The sequence below is a fragment of the Phoca vitulina genome, unplaced genomic scaffold (genome assembly GCF_004348235.1).
Source record: "Phoca vitulina isolate PV1807 unplaced genomic scaffold, GSC_HSeal_1.0 scaffold1, whole genome shotgun sequence".
In the NCBI taxonomy this organism is placed as follows: domain Eukaryota; kingdom Metazoa; phylum Chordata; class Mammalia; order Carnivora; family Phocidae; genus Phoca; species Phoca vitulina.
The window spans coordinates 834,826-853,898 of NW_022589704.1; the positions used below are offsets into that span (position 1 = coordinate 834,826).

General features: G+C 44.7%; 1 protein-coding gene across 3 annotated transcripts in view; it reads right to left on the bottom strand.

The window, feature by feature from the left end:
• Nucleotides 1-19,073, bottom strand: part of FARP2 (FERM, ARH/RhoGEF and pleckstrin domain protein 2) — a 117,094-nt gene that overhangs the window by 61,115 nt on the left and 36,906 nt on the right. For all 3 annotated transcript variants that reach the window (XM_032430204.1, XM_032430274.1, XM_032430120.1), the window contains exons 3-7: nt 6,582-6,686; nt 5,593-5,635; nt 4,426-4,504; nt 2,232-2,329; nt 482-596 (exon numbers count right to left, since the gene is read on the bottom strand). In XM_032430204.1, coding sequence (XP_032286095.1) covers nt 482-596; nt 2,232-2,329; nt 4,426-4,504; nt 5,593-5,635; nt 6,582-6,686 — 440 coding nt within the window. The remainder of the gene's footprint in view (nt 1-481; nt 597-2,231; nt 2,330-4,425; nt 4,505-5,592; nt 5,636-6,581; nt 6,687-19,073) is intronic.

The window sequence follows — 19,073 nt, forward strand, 5'->3', positions numbered from 1 at the left end:
TCCACTTTCCCTTTGGTGCGTTCAAGATCACCACCACCTCCCTCCCCAGGCCCTCGGCCCTGGCCCTCCCTCCTCACGGCCCCTTCCTGCACCTCTCTTCACCCCAAAAAAGCACACCGGCATTGAGTCCTGGAGAAACCCAAATGAAGTCGCTCACAGAACAGGGCTGCCAGTAGGTCTGCAGTGCTGGCATCCGCCAGCTCGACCCCACCTTGTAGGACAGCCCACAGACGTCTCGCACACTGCTTAGCTAAGAACGCTCCCACACAGCTGCCCCGATGCCCTGCCCTCTGGTCACTCCTGTCAGGGCACGGACCTCCCTTCTAGCCTCCCCCCAGCAGCGGGACTGTGCCCCCAGGGAGTGCGCAGTTGTGACTCCGGTCAGTGTTGCAGAAGCCTCAGCGGCGGCTTCCGTTACATAAACACACTAGTTCGTCATATGTGGTGACAGGGGGCCAGTGGTCAGCTCTGATGGACTCACGTGTGCTTCCGGTGGAATTCTAGAATCTTTTCAAGAGAATGCTCCTGACTGGGCAGGTACTCATTGGCTTTGAGGTGCTCTCGGTCCAGGGTTTCATCGTAATCTCCTATTTCAGCTGAAATGAGACAGTAACAGTATTCTTCAAATAAAGAAAACTACAAGCATTCGTACATGCAAATGCATGAATTAAAAGTAGAAAAAAATTATTCTAAATCTGTAGTAAAAGCATATATCCCTCAAATAAACAGGATTTTGTATCTTATTTTTCCACATATCTTAAGCTATTAAAGGCAAATATAAAGCCAGGTAAGGAAGTTTCATTCTGAGTTTTGAAGAACAAAGATGCTGGTGAGTGACCCCAGGGAGGCCAATGCTGAGCCACCAGTTTATCCTGAGCGGTTTGTTGTGTCTTAAACCACGCTTTATTCGTCTGCAGTCTCAAGACTGCTGTAGCCAGGATTATGTATCTTATTTTATTTGTTTCAGGATAACGTATTTGAAATCATCTTTTCCCTCAGGGCCTCTCAAATTCTTGAGGAACAATGTCTCTTTCTAATTTCATGAATCTTGAGGCTACTCATGTTTCAAGAGTCATAGTTAAAGCCCAATAACCTTAAACGATACACTTCTTTTTTGTTTTGAGACAGCCTCAAATTCACAGAAAGTTGCGCGCACAGTGCCCCACTTTAGGGACCAGGACACTCGCGCCCACAAGCGCAGCGCCCGCCTCACAGCAGGACAGGACTCTGCCCCACTGCCGCGTCTGCGCTTCCGCCGTGGCTGCGTGTCCTCTGCAGACAGCCCAGCTCAGAGGCACCCTGCGGGGTAGGCAGCACGCTCAGGAGAGCGACAGTCCCAAAGGTGACTGTGACTGCACTCGAGCCCTCGAGCAAGCGGCTCTGGGGCATGACCATTCACACTGGAAAGCCATCTGTCTCTCTGAGAGGACTGCAGATCCAGTAAATAATCAGTCCCACCGACAACGTACATTAACAAGAGCCGACAAGGCCCCTAGTGCAGGATGGCAAATCTACGATGGAACTTGCTATCTGTAGGTGCGTATGTGTTGGGGCGGAGGGGGGACAAGGAAACCACAAATTAACCTGCACACGTTCTTAGTTGCTACGATTCTTAAAACTTTCTATATTATACTTGCTGTGCTCAAACTTTCAGACACATTAGTTCTGTGCCAGGGGGACTCTAATCCAGCAGCAGCGTGTTTCCCTTTCCTTGTCAGCTGGGGGCTTCGCAAGGCCCGGGCAAGGCATACCCTGCTTTCAGAACCTCTTCCCACGCTATAATTCTTCCTGTTCTTCTGCGCCATCCCTTGCTCTGTGTGACATACTGAGAAATGTGTTCTTTTTTCTCAGGGTTAGATACCTAACTCATCACCAGGGGGGCTGTGACATGCACACCAGGGAGGTCTCTTTCCAGGGGTGCTGAGGGTCAGGGCTACCATTTGGCTCCCAGACTGAAGGCACTTATGGGAAAATGCGAGAAGGCACAAAGGAGAGACATTCCCAAAGAACGTGTGTGGCTGCCGATCTTGGCCTTGAGCCTTTCTTTCTGGGTGGAGACTGTTTGCCTCAAGGATCTCCACCTTGTAGATGTTAATCTTCAGCTTATCAGAGAAAATGGGCCTCTGTTCGTCATCACACTCTGACCTTGAAGGCGCATCAGGTGCTGGTGGTCAGGAGTGTTGCACACCTCTGACCGTATGCACCTCTGCCCAGGGCGGGGAGATACTAACACTGCAGGAGGTGGGATGCCAAGAGGGCGGCCGTGGTATCCGTGCAGGGCAGACGCTCCTCCAGGAGGTCCCTCTTAAGTTGCAAGGCAAACAGGTATCTAGAAGGGAGTTCAAAACACCACAGACATCAACTCCAGAGGCTCCCGAGCATGCCCCCCGCATGTCTCCATCGCAGGAGAGCACAGCGCCCCAGGAAACAGCAGTGACCAGGGACATCAGAGCAGACGGTGAGCAAAGGCAAAGTGACAGGAGGCCCTTTGCTGGTGGCAGCTCAGTGGACAGGGTCACGTGCAGCAGTCCACACACACAGGAGCACTCAGACGCTGGCCTTCCAGACACACCACACCTTTAAGGGAAGCTCACAAATTCATATTACTTCTGTTACACACCCAAAACTGCACTCAACAATTCTGCTGTGAAAGAGCAGAAATATCCAATTAAGATATAGATTAAAATGCGGCTCTGAGAGTTGCAGGCAGATTGAGGATATTTGGTCCTGGCTAGGATCTGAGAAACAGGCACTCCTGAACGGTAAGAAAGGCAATTTGAATGTATTCATATATTCATTTATTCCATCAACAAATAATTACTGAGTAAGTATTGCATTCCAGGTACTATTTCTGGAGTTGGAAGTACGATGCAAGACAACCTCTCTCTTTGTGGGAATTTATACTCTAGAGTGAGCTTACAATTGAAATGTGCCTACCCTTGAACTTAGCAATTTGGCTTTTATGAAGCTTTCCTGGAGAAATATTTTCCAGAGTTTACAAAGCTATGTGGGCAAGGCTGTTTACTTGCAGCAATACAGCAGAGAGATAGCCTAAGTATGTATGCAAAGACAGGAAGAGTTCAATGAAGTAGATTACAGCACACACACTGCTGCAAAACATCCGCGGCACGCAACGACACGCAGGTAAAAGCACCCGCGGCACGCTACGACATGCGGGTAAAAGCACCCGCGGCACGCAACGACATGTGGGTAAAAGCACCCGCGGCACGCTACGACATGCGGGTAAAAAACAAAACAGGAGACAACCACCTACAGGACTAAGGGTATAGTGATACTGCTCTGTAAAATAACTTCTTTAAAGACCTGGGTCCACTTGTATATTGCTATGAATTCATCTGGAAGACACACCTCAAGTGATACTTCTGGACACAATGCAGTGGGCAGACAGTGAAGAGGTACATTCACTTTTTACATAGCTTTATTTTGAAGTTTCTCTTCTTTTATCATAAACAGTACATTTTTCTTATAAACAAACAAAAAAGGAACTTCTGCATAAACATGGCTTGGACCCAGGACTCAGAATTAGGTAATACTTCCTATTCCTTGTTATTTTCCAAGTATATATATTTAAAAGTTATTCCCTCAAAAAGGACTTTTGGTAAACATCAGGTACGTGATACGCTATGAAGATGAGTTCTGTGTTTACTCTTAAAAACACTTTTTGCTGTCGTTGGGGTTCAGTCTTGTTACCCATCAAATGAGGGGCTAGACTAATGGGATACCAACATTTCCCTACGGCTGACAGTCTGTGATTTTGTGATGTTACAAGGCTCTACAAAAACCTTCCAAAGAGAGGTTCATAAGATGCCTATGGTTCAGGGAGGAATCCATTTTTAGTCAGAAGGACTGTTAATACTAGTTCCCTTTTATCTTACATCTGATCTTGGGTTTTGAGTTGGTACATAAAACACAAGAAAAAAAACTTCCATAACCTGTTGCCCAGATGAAACAACTGTAAACATTTCTTTCAGTTACTTCTGCCATAAAAGAAATCACCTAAAATATTTCTGCTCCATATATTCATAAAGACTCTCCAACTCAGTACTTCTCCCAGCTGTGTGTATTTTGTGCCTTTATGATGGGTGAAACTCCTAAGAACCTCATGCATGAGCACAAATCTGTGCTCAGCTGGAGACTAGCACTTTCACAATACACTAACACATACCCCCCTTTTTGTCCCCAAATTTCACCATAAACCCTTTTCTAAGCTCTACTGGCATGTGTGTTTGTGCAAGAGTTAATTGCTTCTACTACACGTTGATCACACCTTCTATGTGTGTTGCAGCTTCATTCATTCTAGGAATACATATATCCCAGAGCACCTCATGAGCCAGGTGCTGCAGGAGACAGAGGTGAATTCTAGACCCTGCTGAAAACAGCTGTGCTTCAGCAGGGGCTCTTTACCTTGTATATTCTTCCTGCAACTGACCCGGATCAGGTGGGAAAAATTTCACTGCTAGACGAAGCAATGCGTTTTTTGGCCCTGTGAGAACAAACATTTTATTTATTAAAAAACATTTTTTTTTAAAGATTTTATTTGTTTGACACAGAGAGAGAGAGAGCACAAGCAGGGGGAGCGGCAGGCAGAGGGAGAAGACTCCCTGCTGAGCAAGGAGCCCGATGTGGGGCTCAATCCCAGGACTCTGGGATCAGGACCTGAGCCAAAGGCAGACACTTAACCGACTGAGCCACCCAGGCGTCCCTGAAAAGAAACATTTCAAACTTGACAAGTAAAGTCAATCTCACTATTTTTTCAAATCTTTATATACTTTAGTGAAAGAAAAATGTCATCACTCACTATACTGAACCAGAACAACCCGATTACTGGAAAGAAAAAGCAGAAGGTGTTAGCTCATCTGAGCATCTCCGCTTTACTGAAATTTTTACAACACAGCTGTGTAATTTTCACCAAGCAGGAAAGAGGAGGTGTTGTGCTACAAGGCCACGATGACCTAAATGGCCTTAGGCCACCAGTGACTAACGAGGCTACTGGCACCCATCCTTCTCTCTCACATGGGATCAGATTACAGGTGAATCTGGACCCCTGGACAGCACCCTGTAACTAAGAGGTATTACTATGTGCCCCAATTTTTTAAAATTTAATGGAGACTAACAAAAATTATGTTTATAATTACAAAACAGTATAAACTATTTTATTAAACATGTAATTAAATTGTGTCAACTATACTCAAAAATAATACCACAAAAAATAAAGTTTTAAAAATTGTTAAAAAAAAATTAAGAAGCTAATTAAAGGAAGAACCTCAATGCCTTTTTATAACTTGGGGGGAGAAACTGCATACTTATTTTTGCATATTGGCCAAAAATTAAGTGACATATCCAAGAGCATATCCTGTTACCACTGTGTTTGAGAACTAGTGAGTGTTCCCAGCTGCCGCAGGCTGAGACTAAACAGCAAAACAATCTCCAAGTTCACGCGCTGCTGGCAATCACCTCACTGCTCCCCAGGGTGGGGACAATGAACATCTGGACATACCTCCAATTTGAACAGTCAAGAACAAAAGCATCTTAAATGAACAGAATTCTAAAGAGTTTAAAAAAGGGACTTACTTCGTACTTGCCTAACGATGGGCTTCATAGGTTCCAGCCAAATCTAAAGAGGATTTAAGAAAAGAGATCAAATCCATTCAACGATTTCTCTATTTAATAACTATGCTACAAAATACAGAACTGTTTATAACTAGGAGAGATATTTAAGGTGGGGCCTGTTTTGGCTCTCTGCTCACACACCAGTCAAATCCTGACAAAACACCTGGGAGAGGCACAGGAACACCTGCTTCGAGAAGTGTGGGAGGATGATGAGACGCCACGCAGGCCCGGACCCCTCCATTAGGTCACATGCACACTGTTGTTGCTAGGCACAGCATGGGTACCAATAATTATTTTGGGGGGGCAGCTGTTAAGGCCAAACAAATCTTTGGTACAAGATGCACCTGTAAACAACTAATAGACAAGAGTGCCACTGCACGAAGGAGTGGACAGAGCTCAGTAATGCTGACACACTTATCGAATAGGCTGATTTTGGTTTCTTTCTTTTTTTTTTTTTTAAGTAGACTCCACACCCAGCATGGAGCCCAATGTAGGGCTTGAACTCACAACCATGAGATCAAGACCTGAGCTAAATCAAGAGTCGGACACTTAACGGACTGAGCTACCCAGGCGCCCCTAATTTTGGTTTAAAACAGTTCCACCTATAAATATTAAGTTCCACACTTTTTAAGGTTCATCGATCAAGTAACATGAGGGATAACCAACGAATTTCATAAAAGTTTGCTCAAAATGATTATCATGCAGATGTCATAGCAGTTGTTTCTGGATTTCCTTGGCACATGTACTGGTGAGGAGAACAAATTTAGGGAGGATGGGAACTCAGCTTAGCTAAAAGGCCAGTGCGGTCTGTGTCTCCACAGTGCAGCTCCAGTAACAGCAATGTGATGAAGTATGGTGCCGTATCCCTGCAGCGGGGCCTCACAGGCTCTCTGTGGCCACGTGCACGGTCAGCTCTCAAGAGCCTGCAAGAACAAGGCAAGGACACGTACCCAGTAGGACCGGGGATGCTGAAACTCCAGCCCAAAGTAGTCACACTCCGTCAGGTTCAAGCGCCTCCACACCTGGGTCAGCAACGTCTGGCCATCGCGCTTAGGCTGTGAAGGGCAGGGAGGGGAACACAGGAGGATTACGTGCCTTCCCACAACATGGGTTCGTGTAACACCGTGGCATGACCCGGCCTCCTGCATGTTAAACTCCATCCTACTGAATTCCTGGCTTCACTCTGCCTTCTATAAGGCTTACAAACCATCACAAAGCAAATAAAGAGCCCAAGGCTCTTTGTGCTCAGAAACTGACACTAACATAAAGCTAGACAATTCCTTCAGTCTTATGTTCTCAGTTGTGTCCTTAGCCATTTTTTCTTTGTCACTTGAGGCATTTTCGGAATGCAGAACCCATTTTCAGCCTCAGTAAACATTTTATCAAACAATTTGATATTTACTAAAAAGGTGGGTCTCATACTCCACGTTTGCATAAGATCCAAGTGAATACTTTATTATTTGCTAGCAACACTAGCAAGAAGAGCATGGACTGTTCAAACATGAGGTGGGCAATCGGCTCTCCATTTAGAAGAAAAATGGAGTTAGATCCCTGGTCTGCACTGCTCAAAAAAATAAACTCCAGTGGGCTAAAGAATAGAACAAAACAGAGGAGACTATTTCTCCAATCTTGGGGTAAGTAAAGTCTTCCTAAGTATAGCATAAAGACAGATTTGATTAAATAAAGATAAAAAAAACTTCTGAGAGAAACAGTGAACGAAGTTAAAATTTAGAATCATAGTGAAACAAATTATAACTTATCTTTCGTATTGCTCTTATGAATTGGATGAAGAAATATAAATGGCTTTTAGGCATAGAAAAAGGTACTCAAGCCCTCTAATAAGGAAGTAAATGAAAACAGCGAGGTACCATTTTTCACTTCAGAGGCCTGGGAGAACAACGTGGTGTGGCTGTCACACACCGCCAGGGGAACCCCGATCCATCCTATCTTCTGGGAGAATTTGAAACACCTCCAAAATTTAAAATGTACACATACGTCTTTGCTCCAGAAATTCCACTTCTACAACTTTCTCCTGCAGATATCTCACACAATTGCACAGAGATAAATATGCAAGGACAAATCCAATGACGAACTGATGACATAAACAGTACATCCATGGTTGAAACCATGCAACTCCCACCAACTCTGTACGTGCTACCGTGGAGTAAAGTCCAAGCCTGACGTTCAGTCAAGAAGGAAAGAAGGTTCCCCTTCTCTCCAGTGTCTGTAATAGAATTCCATTTCGTAAGACACTCACACTGCATTTGCCATTTAGTACTGAATGGGGGTGGTGGGTGGGACAAGCACTTTCATTTTTACATTTTTTTTTTTAAAGATTTTATTTATTTATTCATGAGAGATAGAGAGAGAGAGAGGCAGAGGCAGAGGGAGAAGCACGCTCCCCGCGGAGCAGGGAGCCCGATGCGGGACTCGATCCCAGGACCCTGGGATCATGACCGGAGCTGAAGGCAGACGCTTAACCGACTGAGCCACCCAGGCGTCCCTCACTTTTACCTTATTTACTAACTTCTGTAATGCCTAAATTTTTCAACAATGGGCATCTGTCATTTTTTAAAAGATTTTGAGAGAGAGAGAGAGAGAGAGACAGAGATAGCAACAGAGATATTGAGAGAGAGCACGAGAGGGGAGCAGAGGGAGAAGCAGACTCCTCTCTGAGCAGGGAGCCCGACACGGGACTCGATCCCAGGACCCCGGGATCATGACCTGAGCCGAAGGCAGACGCATCACCGACTGAGTCACCCAGGCGCCCCTGGCATCTGTCATTTTTGCAGTGAGAAAATAATGTATGTATGTGGGAAGAAAGGCAAATCTCCATTGTTCCAAAGGATTTCATGTTCCTTTAAGTTTAACCAGTAGACTTTCTTGCTGTGTACCCAAGATGTGTTTACACTCCTAAAATGAGAATTCTTATGTGAAGATACAAAAATCTGCACTGTGTTGTGACAAAGAAGCGCGCAGCGAATCACAGCACAATGCGCACCTCACGGGAATGGAAAGGTGGGCTGCAAAGGGGTCCTACACTGACAATACATCTCACAGGGAACAGAAGAGCAAGTCTTCTGGATGTAAGTACTGTAACGTCACCTCTTACAAGGATCATGGTGGGGGCTCACTGTGGGGTGGGGGGTGCTGGAAGAGGCACGCCGGGGCTAGCGTGCCCACTGTGCTCTTGTAGAGAACGCTCTCGCACTAGGGCTACTTGGACAGATGTGCAGTCAAATCCCCTCAGTGGTGAACTGGTCAGAGATCACGGAAATCATGGAGTCCACTGCAACTCCTCTAACACTAAACGCTCGTCCCCAGGAAGCTCTCCCACAGCCATGTACCCTCCCCCACACTGGAGGGGTGCGCGGGTGGGGAGCACCACAGGAGGGAACACCCTCACAGTGTGGTGTGCACGGCCCCACATGACCTGGCCTCCCCCATCCAGTGGCGACCTGGATACCCAGTTGCTCCCTCACAGGGAAACACCCTCTCCCCCTCTGTCAGTCTCCAGCAGACCCTCTGAGAACCTGAGGAGCTCATTACCTCAAGGGTAAGGTCCCCTTAATTTCAGTCAGCTCCACTTAACTGCCACATCCCTTGGTACTTATCCCTAGCACCACGCTTAGGGCGCTGTTGTTCACCTATCTATTTGGGTGCATTCCTACTACTAGATGGTCAGAGACTGTGTCATCCATCCTCGAATCTCCAGGCCCACCACATGGGTAGGTGCGCCACGGATAGGCCCCAAACATCCACAACCGCTCTGCTGGCTCAAGCCCTCCCCTCTCCTTTTTCAACCGCAGGGTCACCCTGTGTGCTGTAATGGTAGGACTAACAGCCCTACGCAAGCCCTCTACCCACAGTCAGTACAGCCTGGGCTTGGTCCAGGAGGCCTGCCCAACTGCCTAAGGGATGCTAACGTGTATCAAGCGTACGGACACACAGGGACACATTCACGATGCACCAGCGTCCAAACCAGAACAGGGTTTTTAAAACTGGGCATAAAAATACATTTAATTACGCATTTCTGTTTTAATATACACACATATATACACAGGTATCCATACACACATATACATATGTATGTGTGTTTAACTCCTGGATTGGAGTAAATTTTACTGAAGTAAAAAAGCTTTCCCAAGTCTATTATCCTATGTTAAGGCGAAAAAAAAGAACTTTGTATTCTGTGTCACCTGAAATACATACTGAACTCCTAAAAAAACCAGCAGAATCAGGTGTTTCCACAAACCATGTAGGGACAGACATTTCCAAAGCTATTTAAATTGGTCCGAAGTATGGTGGGTCGTGGTAGTGGTCTCTTCTCAATCTCTTTCTTGGGAAAGAACCCCCAAACTCCATACAAACACACATACAACCCGAAGAGAAAAATTCCAAGTTATAGGTATCAGTGAAAATATCCTGAGTAAGGGGCCTCCGGGTGGCTCAGTCGGTTGAGCCTTTGACTCTTGGTTTCGGCTCAGGTCATGATCTCAGGGTCCTGAAACTGAGCCCCATGCTGGGCTGCACTCTGGGCGTGGAGCCTGCCTAAGGTTCTTATCTCTACCTCTCCCTCTGCACCCAACCCGCCTCTCTCCAAAAAAAAAAAAAAAAAATTCTGAGTAAAATACCAGCAAACATAATCCAACAACAACTCAAAGATTAATATACCATAACCAAGTAAAATTAATTTAAAAAACAGAGGATAATTCAATACAGTATCAGCACAATTATCACTATATCATATCAGATCTGTCAGAAAAAAAAATCCTAGGATTATTCCCAGAATCTGAAAAGCTGAGAAGGCATCTGATAAAATTCAATTTCTACTCTTGATATAAATTTTTTTTAAAAAATATTTTTATTTATTTGACAGAGAGACAGAGAGACAGAGAGACAGCGCGCGTGTGCATGTGCATAAGCAGGGGGAGCGGCAGCAGGAGAGGGAGAATCGAACTCCCTGCTGATCAGAGAGCCCAACAATGGGCTCGATCCCAGCACCCTGGGATCATGACCTGAGCCGAAGGCAGATGCTTAACCGACTGAGCCACCCAGGTGCCCCTGTTATAAATTTTTTTTTTTTTAATAGATTTATTTGACACAGAGAGAGCGTGCACAAGCAGGGGGAGCGGCAGGCAGAGGGAGAGGCAGAAGCAGACTCCCCGCTGAGCAGGGAGCCGGATGCGGGGCTCAATCCCAGGACCCCGGGATCATGACGTGAGCCGAAGGCAGACACTCAACCGACTGAGCCACCCAGGAGCCCCCTTGATAAATAAGATTTTTTTTTTTTTTTTTAAAGATTTCATCCATTTTTTGACAGAGAGAGACACAGTGAGACAGGGAACACAAGCAGAGGGAGCAGGAGGGGGAGAAGCAGGCTTCCTGCCGAACAGGGTGCCCGATGTGGGACTCAATCCCACGACCCTGGGATCATAACCTGAGCTGAAGGCAGATGCGTAACAACTGAGCCACCCAGGCGCCCCCCTTGATAAAAATTCTTAATAGGAAGAAAAAGTGATTCTTTAACATTTAGCAAGACGAGGAGGCCACTCCCAACAGTACACTCAATCACTACTATGTGACACCAACATCAAAATAGAGAAAGAAATGAGAGGTAAAAAATCAGAAAGGAAGCAAAACTATCATTATTTGTAGACATGATAATTTACTTTGAAAACCCAAGAACATCAACTAGAAAATTATTATGAAAAAGATAGAATTCAGTTAGGTGGTGGGGGATAAATTTCTATAAATACGTCAAAACAGCCTTCACCTACATACAATTAACCACCATTCTCAGGACAGAAAGGAAGAAAACCACCACATTTGTAACAGCCGCAAAAGGGCTGAAGTGTCTTAGAATAAACTTAACAAAAGAAAGCTTCATGGAGAAAGTTTTATGAGAGAAAAAGGGGACCACAGAAGGGGCGTGGAGAGGTGTAGGGCACACGGTTTTCTTGCACACAAACACCCTCACAGAGGGGTCAGTGCTCCTTGAATTAAGCCAGATTCCATGTTGTCCTAATAAAAGGATTAAAAGGATTCTCTGAGGAACCTGATAGGCTAATTCTACAGTTGGTATATATATTTTTTTAAATGCAAGCATGCCAATGAAAAAGAAAAATAGGTGAGGACTAGCCTTACCAGATATTCAACCTGTTGAAAACCATAGTAATTAAAATGTTTGGTACTCGTGTCTGTCCACATAGACAAATAACTAGAACAGATTAGGAGATGAAGAAATACACCCAAATATGCAAGTACTGGAGTGCCTGATAAATGTGATATTTCAGGTCAATCAGTGGGAGGAACACATATTATCCAGCAGAAACCACTTGGTGTCCCTCTGGAAAAAACAAGGTTGTACCCTAACCTCACATAATAATTTCAAGATGAGTAAAATATCTAAACACAAAAACATCCACTCATCAAAGTCCTGCAATGAGACAGTTTTCTTTCATACTCTATGGGGGGAAAGGCCATGTTCAGGACTCGCCGGAAGTTCAGCACCCTAACAAGGGGCTTGAGAAATGGGGGACAGCAAATAAAGTGCACAAGAAGAAGCTGCTGTGGGCGCCCAGCTGGCTGGGGGCTGTGAGTTGGAGCCGCACAGTGGCAGGGCTGACTTAAAAATACAGTCTTAAGGGGTGTATCTTAAGGGGACTGAACTAGGTGGCTCAGTCTGTTATATGGCCAGCCAACTCTTGATTTTGGGTCAGGTCATGGTCTCGGGGTCCTGGGATGGAGCCCTACATCAGACTCCTTGCTCAGCGGGGTGTCTCTTTGAGGATTCTCTCTCCCTCTCCCACCGTCCCTCTCCCCTACTCACAGTGTCCCTCCCTCTCTCTCAAATGCATAAATCTTAAAAAAAAAAATCTTGGGGCGCCTGGGTGGCTCAGTTGGTTACGCGTCTGCCTTCGGCTCAGGTCATGATCCCAGGGTCCTGGGATCAAGTTCCGCGTCGGGCTCCCTGCTCAATGGGGAGCCTGCTTCTTCCTCTCCCTCTGTCTGCCACTCTGCCTACTCGTGCTTTCTCTGTGTCGAATAAACATATAAAATCTTAAAAACAAAACAAAAACAAAACAAACTCAATCTTAAAAAAAAAAAAAGACAAGAAACGCTGTCAAGTCAAAGACACACAGGGAGCAAACAGCTCATGTCACAGCAAAGTGCAAATTTCTTTAAAACACACCAGACTGCAAGGGCACCTAGGATCGAGCCCCACATCAGGCTCCCTGCTCAGCGGGGAGTTTGCTTCTACATCTGCCCCTCCTCCCTGCTTGTGTTCTCTCTCTCAAATAAACAAAATCTTAAAAAGAAGTAAGTAAAACACACCAGACTATAAACACCAGTAAGTAAAAAGATTATGAAATGATGAGAACAATGGGCAAAAAGGACAGGCTGTTCACAAGCACAGAAGCCTAAGTGATGCTTGCACACACAGAGAGGCTTGCTGCGACTCATGACCAGAGGTGCATGGGTCAGAATCAGGCGGAGGCTCTCGTGGTGTTGATCAGAACTCAGAGTCTGACACACCATGTGAGCAAGCGTGGCCAAGTACTCCCACATAGGGCCGTGGGCAAACCGCTGCCCCCGATGCTGTGCAGGCCTGGTGGGAGCTACCTACTAAAATCTAAATGTCCACACCATTCTCCAAAAAATCCCACTCTGAGAAGAATTTCACAAGGGCAAACCCATGCATATAAAACAGTATTTGTTACAATAATGCTTCTAATAGCAAATGATTAAGCTACCCTAAATCTACCCCGACAGGACAGGTTAATAAACTGTGGCGCATCCAGGGTTACACAAAAATGGAAAGACCTCCAAGATACACTGTTGAGGGAACAAAGCAAGGTGTGGGGCAATGCATATGCCACCCTCCGTGTGGGGAACACACACCTAGATGTAAATACGCAGACACACACATATACAGGTAGGTAAACGCTGTGGAAGGAGCACAGGCACTAGGGATAGCGGTTGTTTCCAGAGAACTAAACAGTGTGCCTGCACATCCTTCTACACTTTCTGAAATCCGTATCATCAGCATATACTAACCTCTTTTTTAAAAAGCCTGTGTAATTTTTTAAAAATAAAAAAGTGGGCTCAGTGTGGGTTGAGGAGGTGGGCAGTTTGTACACAGGGGCCAAGTGCAGGATACTGAAGCCCAGGTGGGGGGAGTGGTCACCCCTTAGTGAGGTGCTGGGCAGGAGTGGAGGGAGGTAATGTCCGCAGAAGACAACAGCCCACAGTAGGATGGAGAGCAGCGACAGGGACTACGTCTACGTGGGAGGATGACCTGGCACAGAGAACCACAGCCCCTGGCTCTGTCCACTGAAAGGTCCTGGGATCAGCAAGACTCAGGTGAGGAGCACATCTCAAACAGAAATCTTCCTTGGAGAAAGGGCTAATGCTAGGTCTGAGGCAGCAAGAGAGCAGGATGAACCCAGACTGAACATTACCAGAAACAGGACCAACTGAAATTGTGTCCCGTGCAAGAGAATGCAGTGCGGGCCCAGCACCCCTTCTGGGCCATCCCCGTATCTTAGTTCATCCAGGCTGCTATGCCACGGCCTGGGGGGCTAAAACAACATACAAGGATTTCTCAAGTTCTGGAGGCCGGGAGTCCAAGATCGAGGCATTGGCAGATTAGGTGTCTGGTGAAGGCCTGCTTTTGGCTTCAGAGATGGCTGTCTTTCAGCTGTGTCCCCACATGATGGAAGGGGCTGAGAGCTCTCTCTGAGCTCTCTCTTTTAGGGGCACTAATCCCATTTATGAGGGCTCCACCTTCATGATCTAATTCCCTCCCAAACACCCTACCTCCAAATACCATCACGGTGGGGGTTAGGTTTTAACATATGAATTCTGGTGGACACAAACATTCAGTAGGTAACACCCTGCCAAAGACGCACGTGAATCCCATCATGGGGAAACAGCCAAGTCCACCTGAGACTCATCTACAAATCAAATGCTATGAGCTTCAAAAGTGTCAGTGTTGTGAAAGTCACACAGGCTAGAGACCAGCGATGGGACTGTACGGACCGTACACTGGGTCATTTGTTAAAAAGGACACTAGTAGTGGGACCAATGGGGGAACCTGAACGGGGCCTGGGGATCTGGGGGTAGCAAGGGATCTGCGTTAATGTCCTGAACTGTAATGATGAAGAAGCTCCTTGTTTGTAGGAAATATACTTGAAGTATAAGAGTGCTGGCGCATGGTGTTGGCAACTTGCTCTCAAATAATTCAAGAAAGAAAAAAATCTTTGTACTGTTTTTGCATTTTTTTGGTAAGTTTGAGACTGCTTCAAAATAAAAGCTTCAAAAATAAAAAATACAGAAATTAAGCTAGCAGCTGAAAACAAAAAAATCTAAATTATACTATCAGAATTAATAAATGAACTTAGCAAGGTCACAGAATGTAAAGTCAATGCACAAAAAGCAATTCTATTTCTATAAACTGATAATAAACAGCTGGAAAGTGAAATCTAAGACATGCCATCAACGGTGGAAAGACCCAGAAGTCTGCTATACCGAAAATTATAAAACATTGCTGAGAAAAGCTAAAGAAGACCTAACCATCTGGAGGGATATGGTCGATATCCTCCAATCTACGAACATGGCACATCCCTCCCCATAAGACATCAGTGCTCCCCATGTGAACCATACATTCAATGCCATTCCAATTAAAATCCCAGCAGCTTGTGTTCATAGAAATTGACAAACAGATTAAAAAACAATATAGATACCAAAGCCTGGTAAGCAAAGACAATCTTAAAGAAGAGCAAAGTTGGAGGACTTACACTGTCAGATATCAAGACTTGTTCTAAAGCTGTAGTAATTAAGACAGTATGGTACTGGTGCAAAAACAGACCTGTGGAGCACATGAGAGCCCAGAATGAGACCCCCACAAGCACAGTCATCTGATTTACAGCAAAGGCACAAATGTAATTCAGTGCAGGAAGGATGGTCTTTTCAACAACTGGAGCTGACGGAAATGAGTAACTATATGTGAAAAAAATGAACATCAAACCCTACCTCACACCATACACAAATATTAATTCAGCACGAATCACAGAGAGGCAAACCTTAATAAAGCTTAGGGTAAGCATCATCTGCTCTAAAATCCAGAAGTGCACCGTCAGGTGGACTGTAGGACCCATACCCACTGTACATTCCCAAAGCAGCAAAGGAAAAGAGACTCTCTGAACTCTACGCTGGGAAGGCCTTACAGACTGTGAAAGCACTGGCATCACCAACAGATACAACGGAAGAAAACTGCCTTCACAACCCATTTCCCACAGAGGTAATAAGCAGCCACCCAAATTAGAACTGTGTTTCAAACACTAGGCTGGAGGAGAAACATCATTAAAAAAATAATATATAAAATATAGGTTAAAAACCAAAATTTTTCGTTCAGTGTTCCATTTTCCAGTTGGCCACAGTATTAAAGTTCTTCTCCAAGTTTAGACATAAAGCATATTGTTAAAAATTTACATAGACAAAAGTACCATTAAAGATTTTGTCTGGATGGAAATGGGCTACAAAATCTCAGCTAACAAAGTACTTCTTTATTCTTTGTCTTAAGCACTGTGGGAAAATTCTGGAAAAAGCTTGATTTAGTCCTTCGACTTGTTTGTTTCATATGCCCATTTACAGTTCATTTGCCAAATTATAACTCCTCCATCTACCCAGATGCCTACTCCTATTATACAATTCATATCTCTACGGTTTCATTACTTAAAATTTTTCTCTAATAATTAGATCAAGGCCCAATTTCCTTTTATAATATTATGTTGTATAATGAAAATAATCTTGAGAGCTCACTGGAAACTGTAGCTATATTCATTCTAGATTCTTTGAAAGGTCACCAACATTTTTGATAGGCATTTCATTCCCACTCTGGCACACTTTCAAATCTTAGGCTCTCACATATCCCTAAAAATGCTGTGCACCAGAGATATACCCAAACTGCATTAAAAGCCATAAGGACTTGTGTTGAGTTTGAGAGCCTAAAGATATAACGGCCACTTCTGCTTATCAGAGAGGGGATTCTGTATCCTGAAAGAAGAAATGTATCCCTATCCATTCAGTGTTCTTGGACTGAAAAGATCATCTTGCACATAGATTATCTCTACCACAGGACACAGGCATAACATGAGAGCTTATTTATCAATGGATCATTGGCACCCAGCTCTTTCTACAATAGGTTCTCTTAAAGTACTCAAGGAAACAGGACAATTTAAAATTCCCAAATTTGAACCTGTTAATATGGGTGAGCTAGGTGTCCATCTATTGCTTCTGTACTCCAAATCTACCCTTCTTTGCCTTGCTTTGTGATACTGGGGCAGGCCCCTACAGACATCTCTCCTTTACAGGCTGCCTTGTCAGGAAAGGGTGCTGGGGGATACAAGAAGAAGAAGTCTCCCTCCCTGACTCTGGGGCTTTGGGCTTTCTTGCTACTATGACCAGTAGGTTGCTTCCCTGCCAGCCATGTGCAGAAGACTCCATGGCTGCACCTTCCAGGGACTCCCTCTTCCACTCCAGTTCTGCCAGGGAGCAGCTTCCTGTCTGCCAGCCCATTCCCGGGGCACCTCCACCATCTGTAAGTATTAAATACCTCCACCATCTGTAAGTATTAAATACCTCCACCACCTGTAAGTCTGAACCTTGACCTTGGGGGAAGAGACCTCTTCCAAGTTTGCACTGGTAGCTGTTCACTGCATTCTTCAGGATTCTCTCTTCCTCTTAGTAGTTAACCCCTGTTACTAGCTAATAACCATTTCTATCACATTTCCCTGTTCAAATTACTGGTGTATTTTGTCTCCTGACTAGACCCTGAATAATTCAGCAGGGAGACCCTGGAAAATGCCCATGGTCAGCACAGCCTTAACATTTTTAGCCTGGAAAGAAGAGTTCTAAAATTGGGGGCAAACAAGTAAAATCTACAGTCACCCTCCTGTAATCTGTCCAAGCTCAAGCTGTAGTTAGCACACCCACTGCCCTGTCATGGTAGCAGAAACTCAGCAGGACCAGGTGAGGCTGAACAGTGCAAGAATAATAATTAAACTGGGGTTCACTTAGGTACCTGTTCTGCTAGTTCCCTACTTAAGTCCCCAAATTTGTCAGGAAAAGAAAAAAAACTGTGCCTTCAAGTGGCTCATAAATGGGGGAAGGTGAGTTTCAGCCTGAGAACACAGAATCAGTAATAAGCTTCTTAACAGAGGAACCGGTGGAGTGCACAAAGAAAACTGAGACATGAGCACAGAAGGGGATAAATGTGAAAGACGTTCCCATTATGGGGAATGACTGTTAAAGTCTCCTCACATCAGAGCCAGGGCACCTCAAAAAGGATACATGCCAAGAGAATGAGACCCAGCTTCATGACATTCATTGTTTCCCCCACCACATTTGTACACAGTGTAGGTTATATCAGCAGCCAAAGAAGAAACATGCTATTTCTGATAAGTTTTAGAAGTTGGACCATCAACCCATTATTTATTTTTTTTTAAATTCCTTGTCTTTAACTTAACATCAGAGAAAAATCTCTTAGAGCAATCAGCCTCTTGGGTAATTCCTTTCTTTTTTCCTCATCAACAGAAGGTTTCTGGGTGGCTTGCTTGGCCTTACTTGTATGTACTTGAAAAACTCATACACATAAAGGAAACCTGTCTGTCAGTGTGCCCTACCCACTCACCCAGCCAGGATCTTGGTCACTCCCATGGCCCTGCAGCCAGGCAACTGTCATTTTCAGAAAGGAAGTCTGCCTGGGAAAATCAACCTGTGGCCACTGCAAAGGTCAATGAAAACAATACTCATCAGTCTGGCACCTCACTTGCAAAAATACATGGACAACCAAGAGTGAGCAGACCCTGAGAACCAAACTCCTGAAATAGAGATATCAACCTGAAAAGCTGAGACACTGACCCCAATAAAGAGAAAGAGTGGAGTATACCAAAGAAAATGCAGTAAGAAAAACTAAGGTCCTCAAAAAGGTCAATGTAATAGACCACAGCATTCATGAAATGAGGAGACTTTGGGGAAAAGAGAAGCAACTAATGAATTAAAAGGGGACATAAAAAGATAACGGTAGAAATGAAACCTCAACAGGAGGCCTGAATAACAAAATGAATAAAGTGTGACTCTGAACCAGTGGTGTGAAAAACAAAGGCAAACTTCTGGAGATAGAAGTAATGAGAAAAAAGTTCAAATTCAGAAATGTGTCTGAGAGGGATTTCAGGATGGAGATGGTAAAGGGTACAAGGGGTGTGGGGCACGCTGCAACAATCCAGAAAATACTTGGTGGCTTATCTTTTGAAGATGGTAGTGTAAGTTGTCATTTCCTCTATCTCTTGATAGAATCATTCAAAATCAAAAAAGAAAATAACAAAAATGTAAACTCCATTTTCAGCAAAACTAGGAAAACTGCTAAATCCTGAATC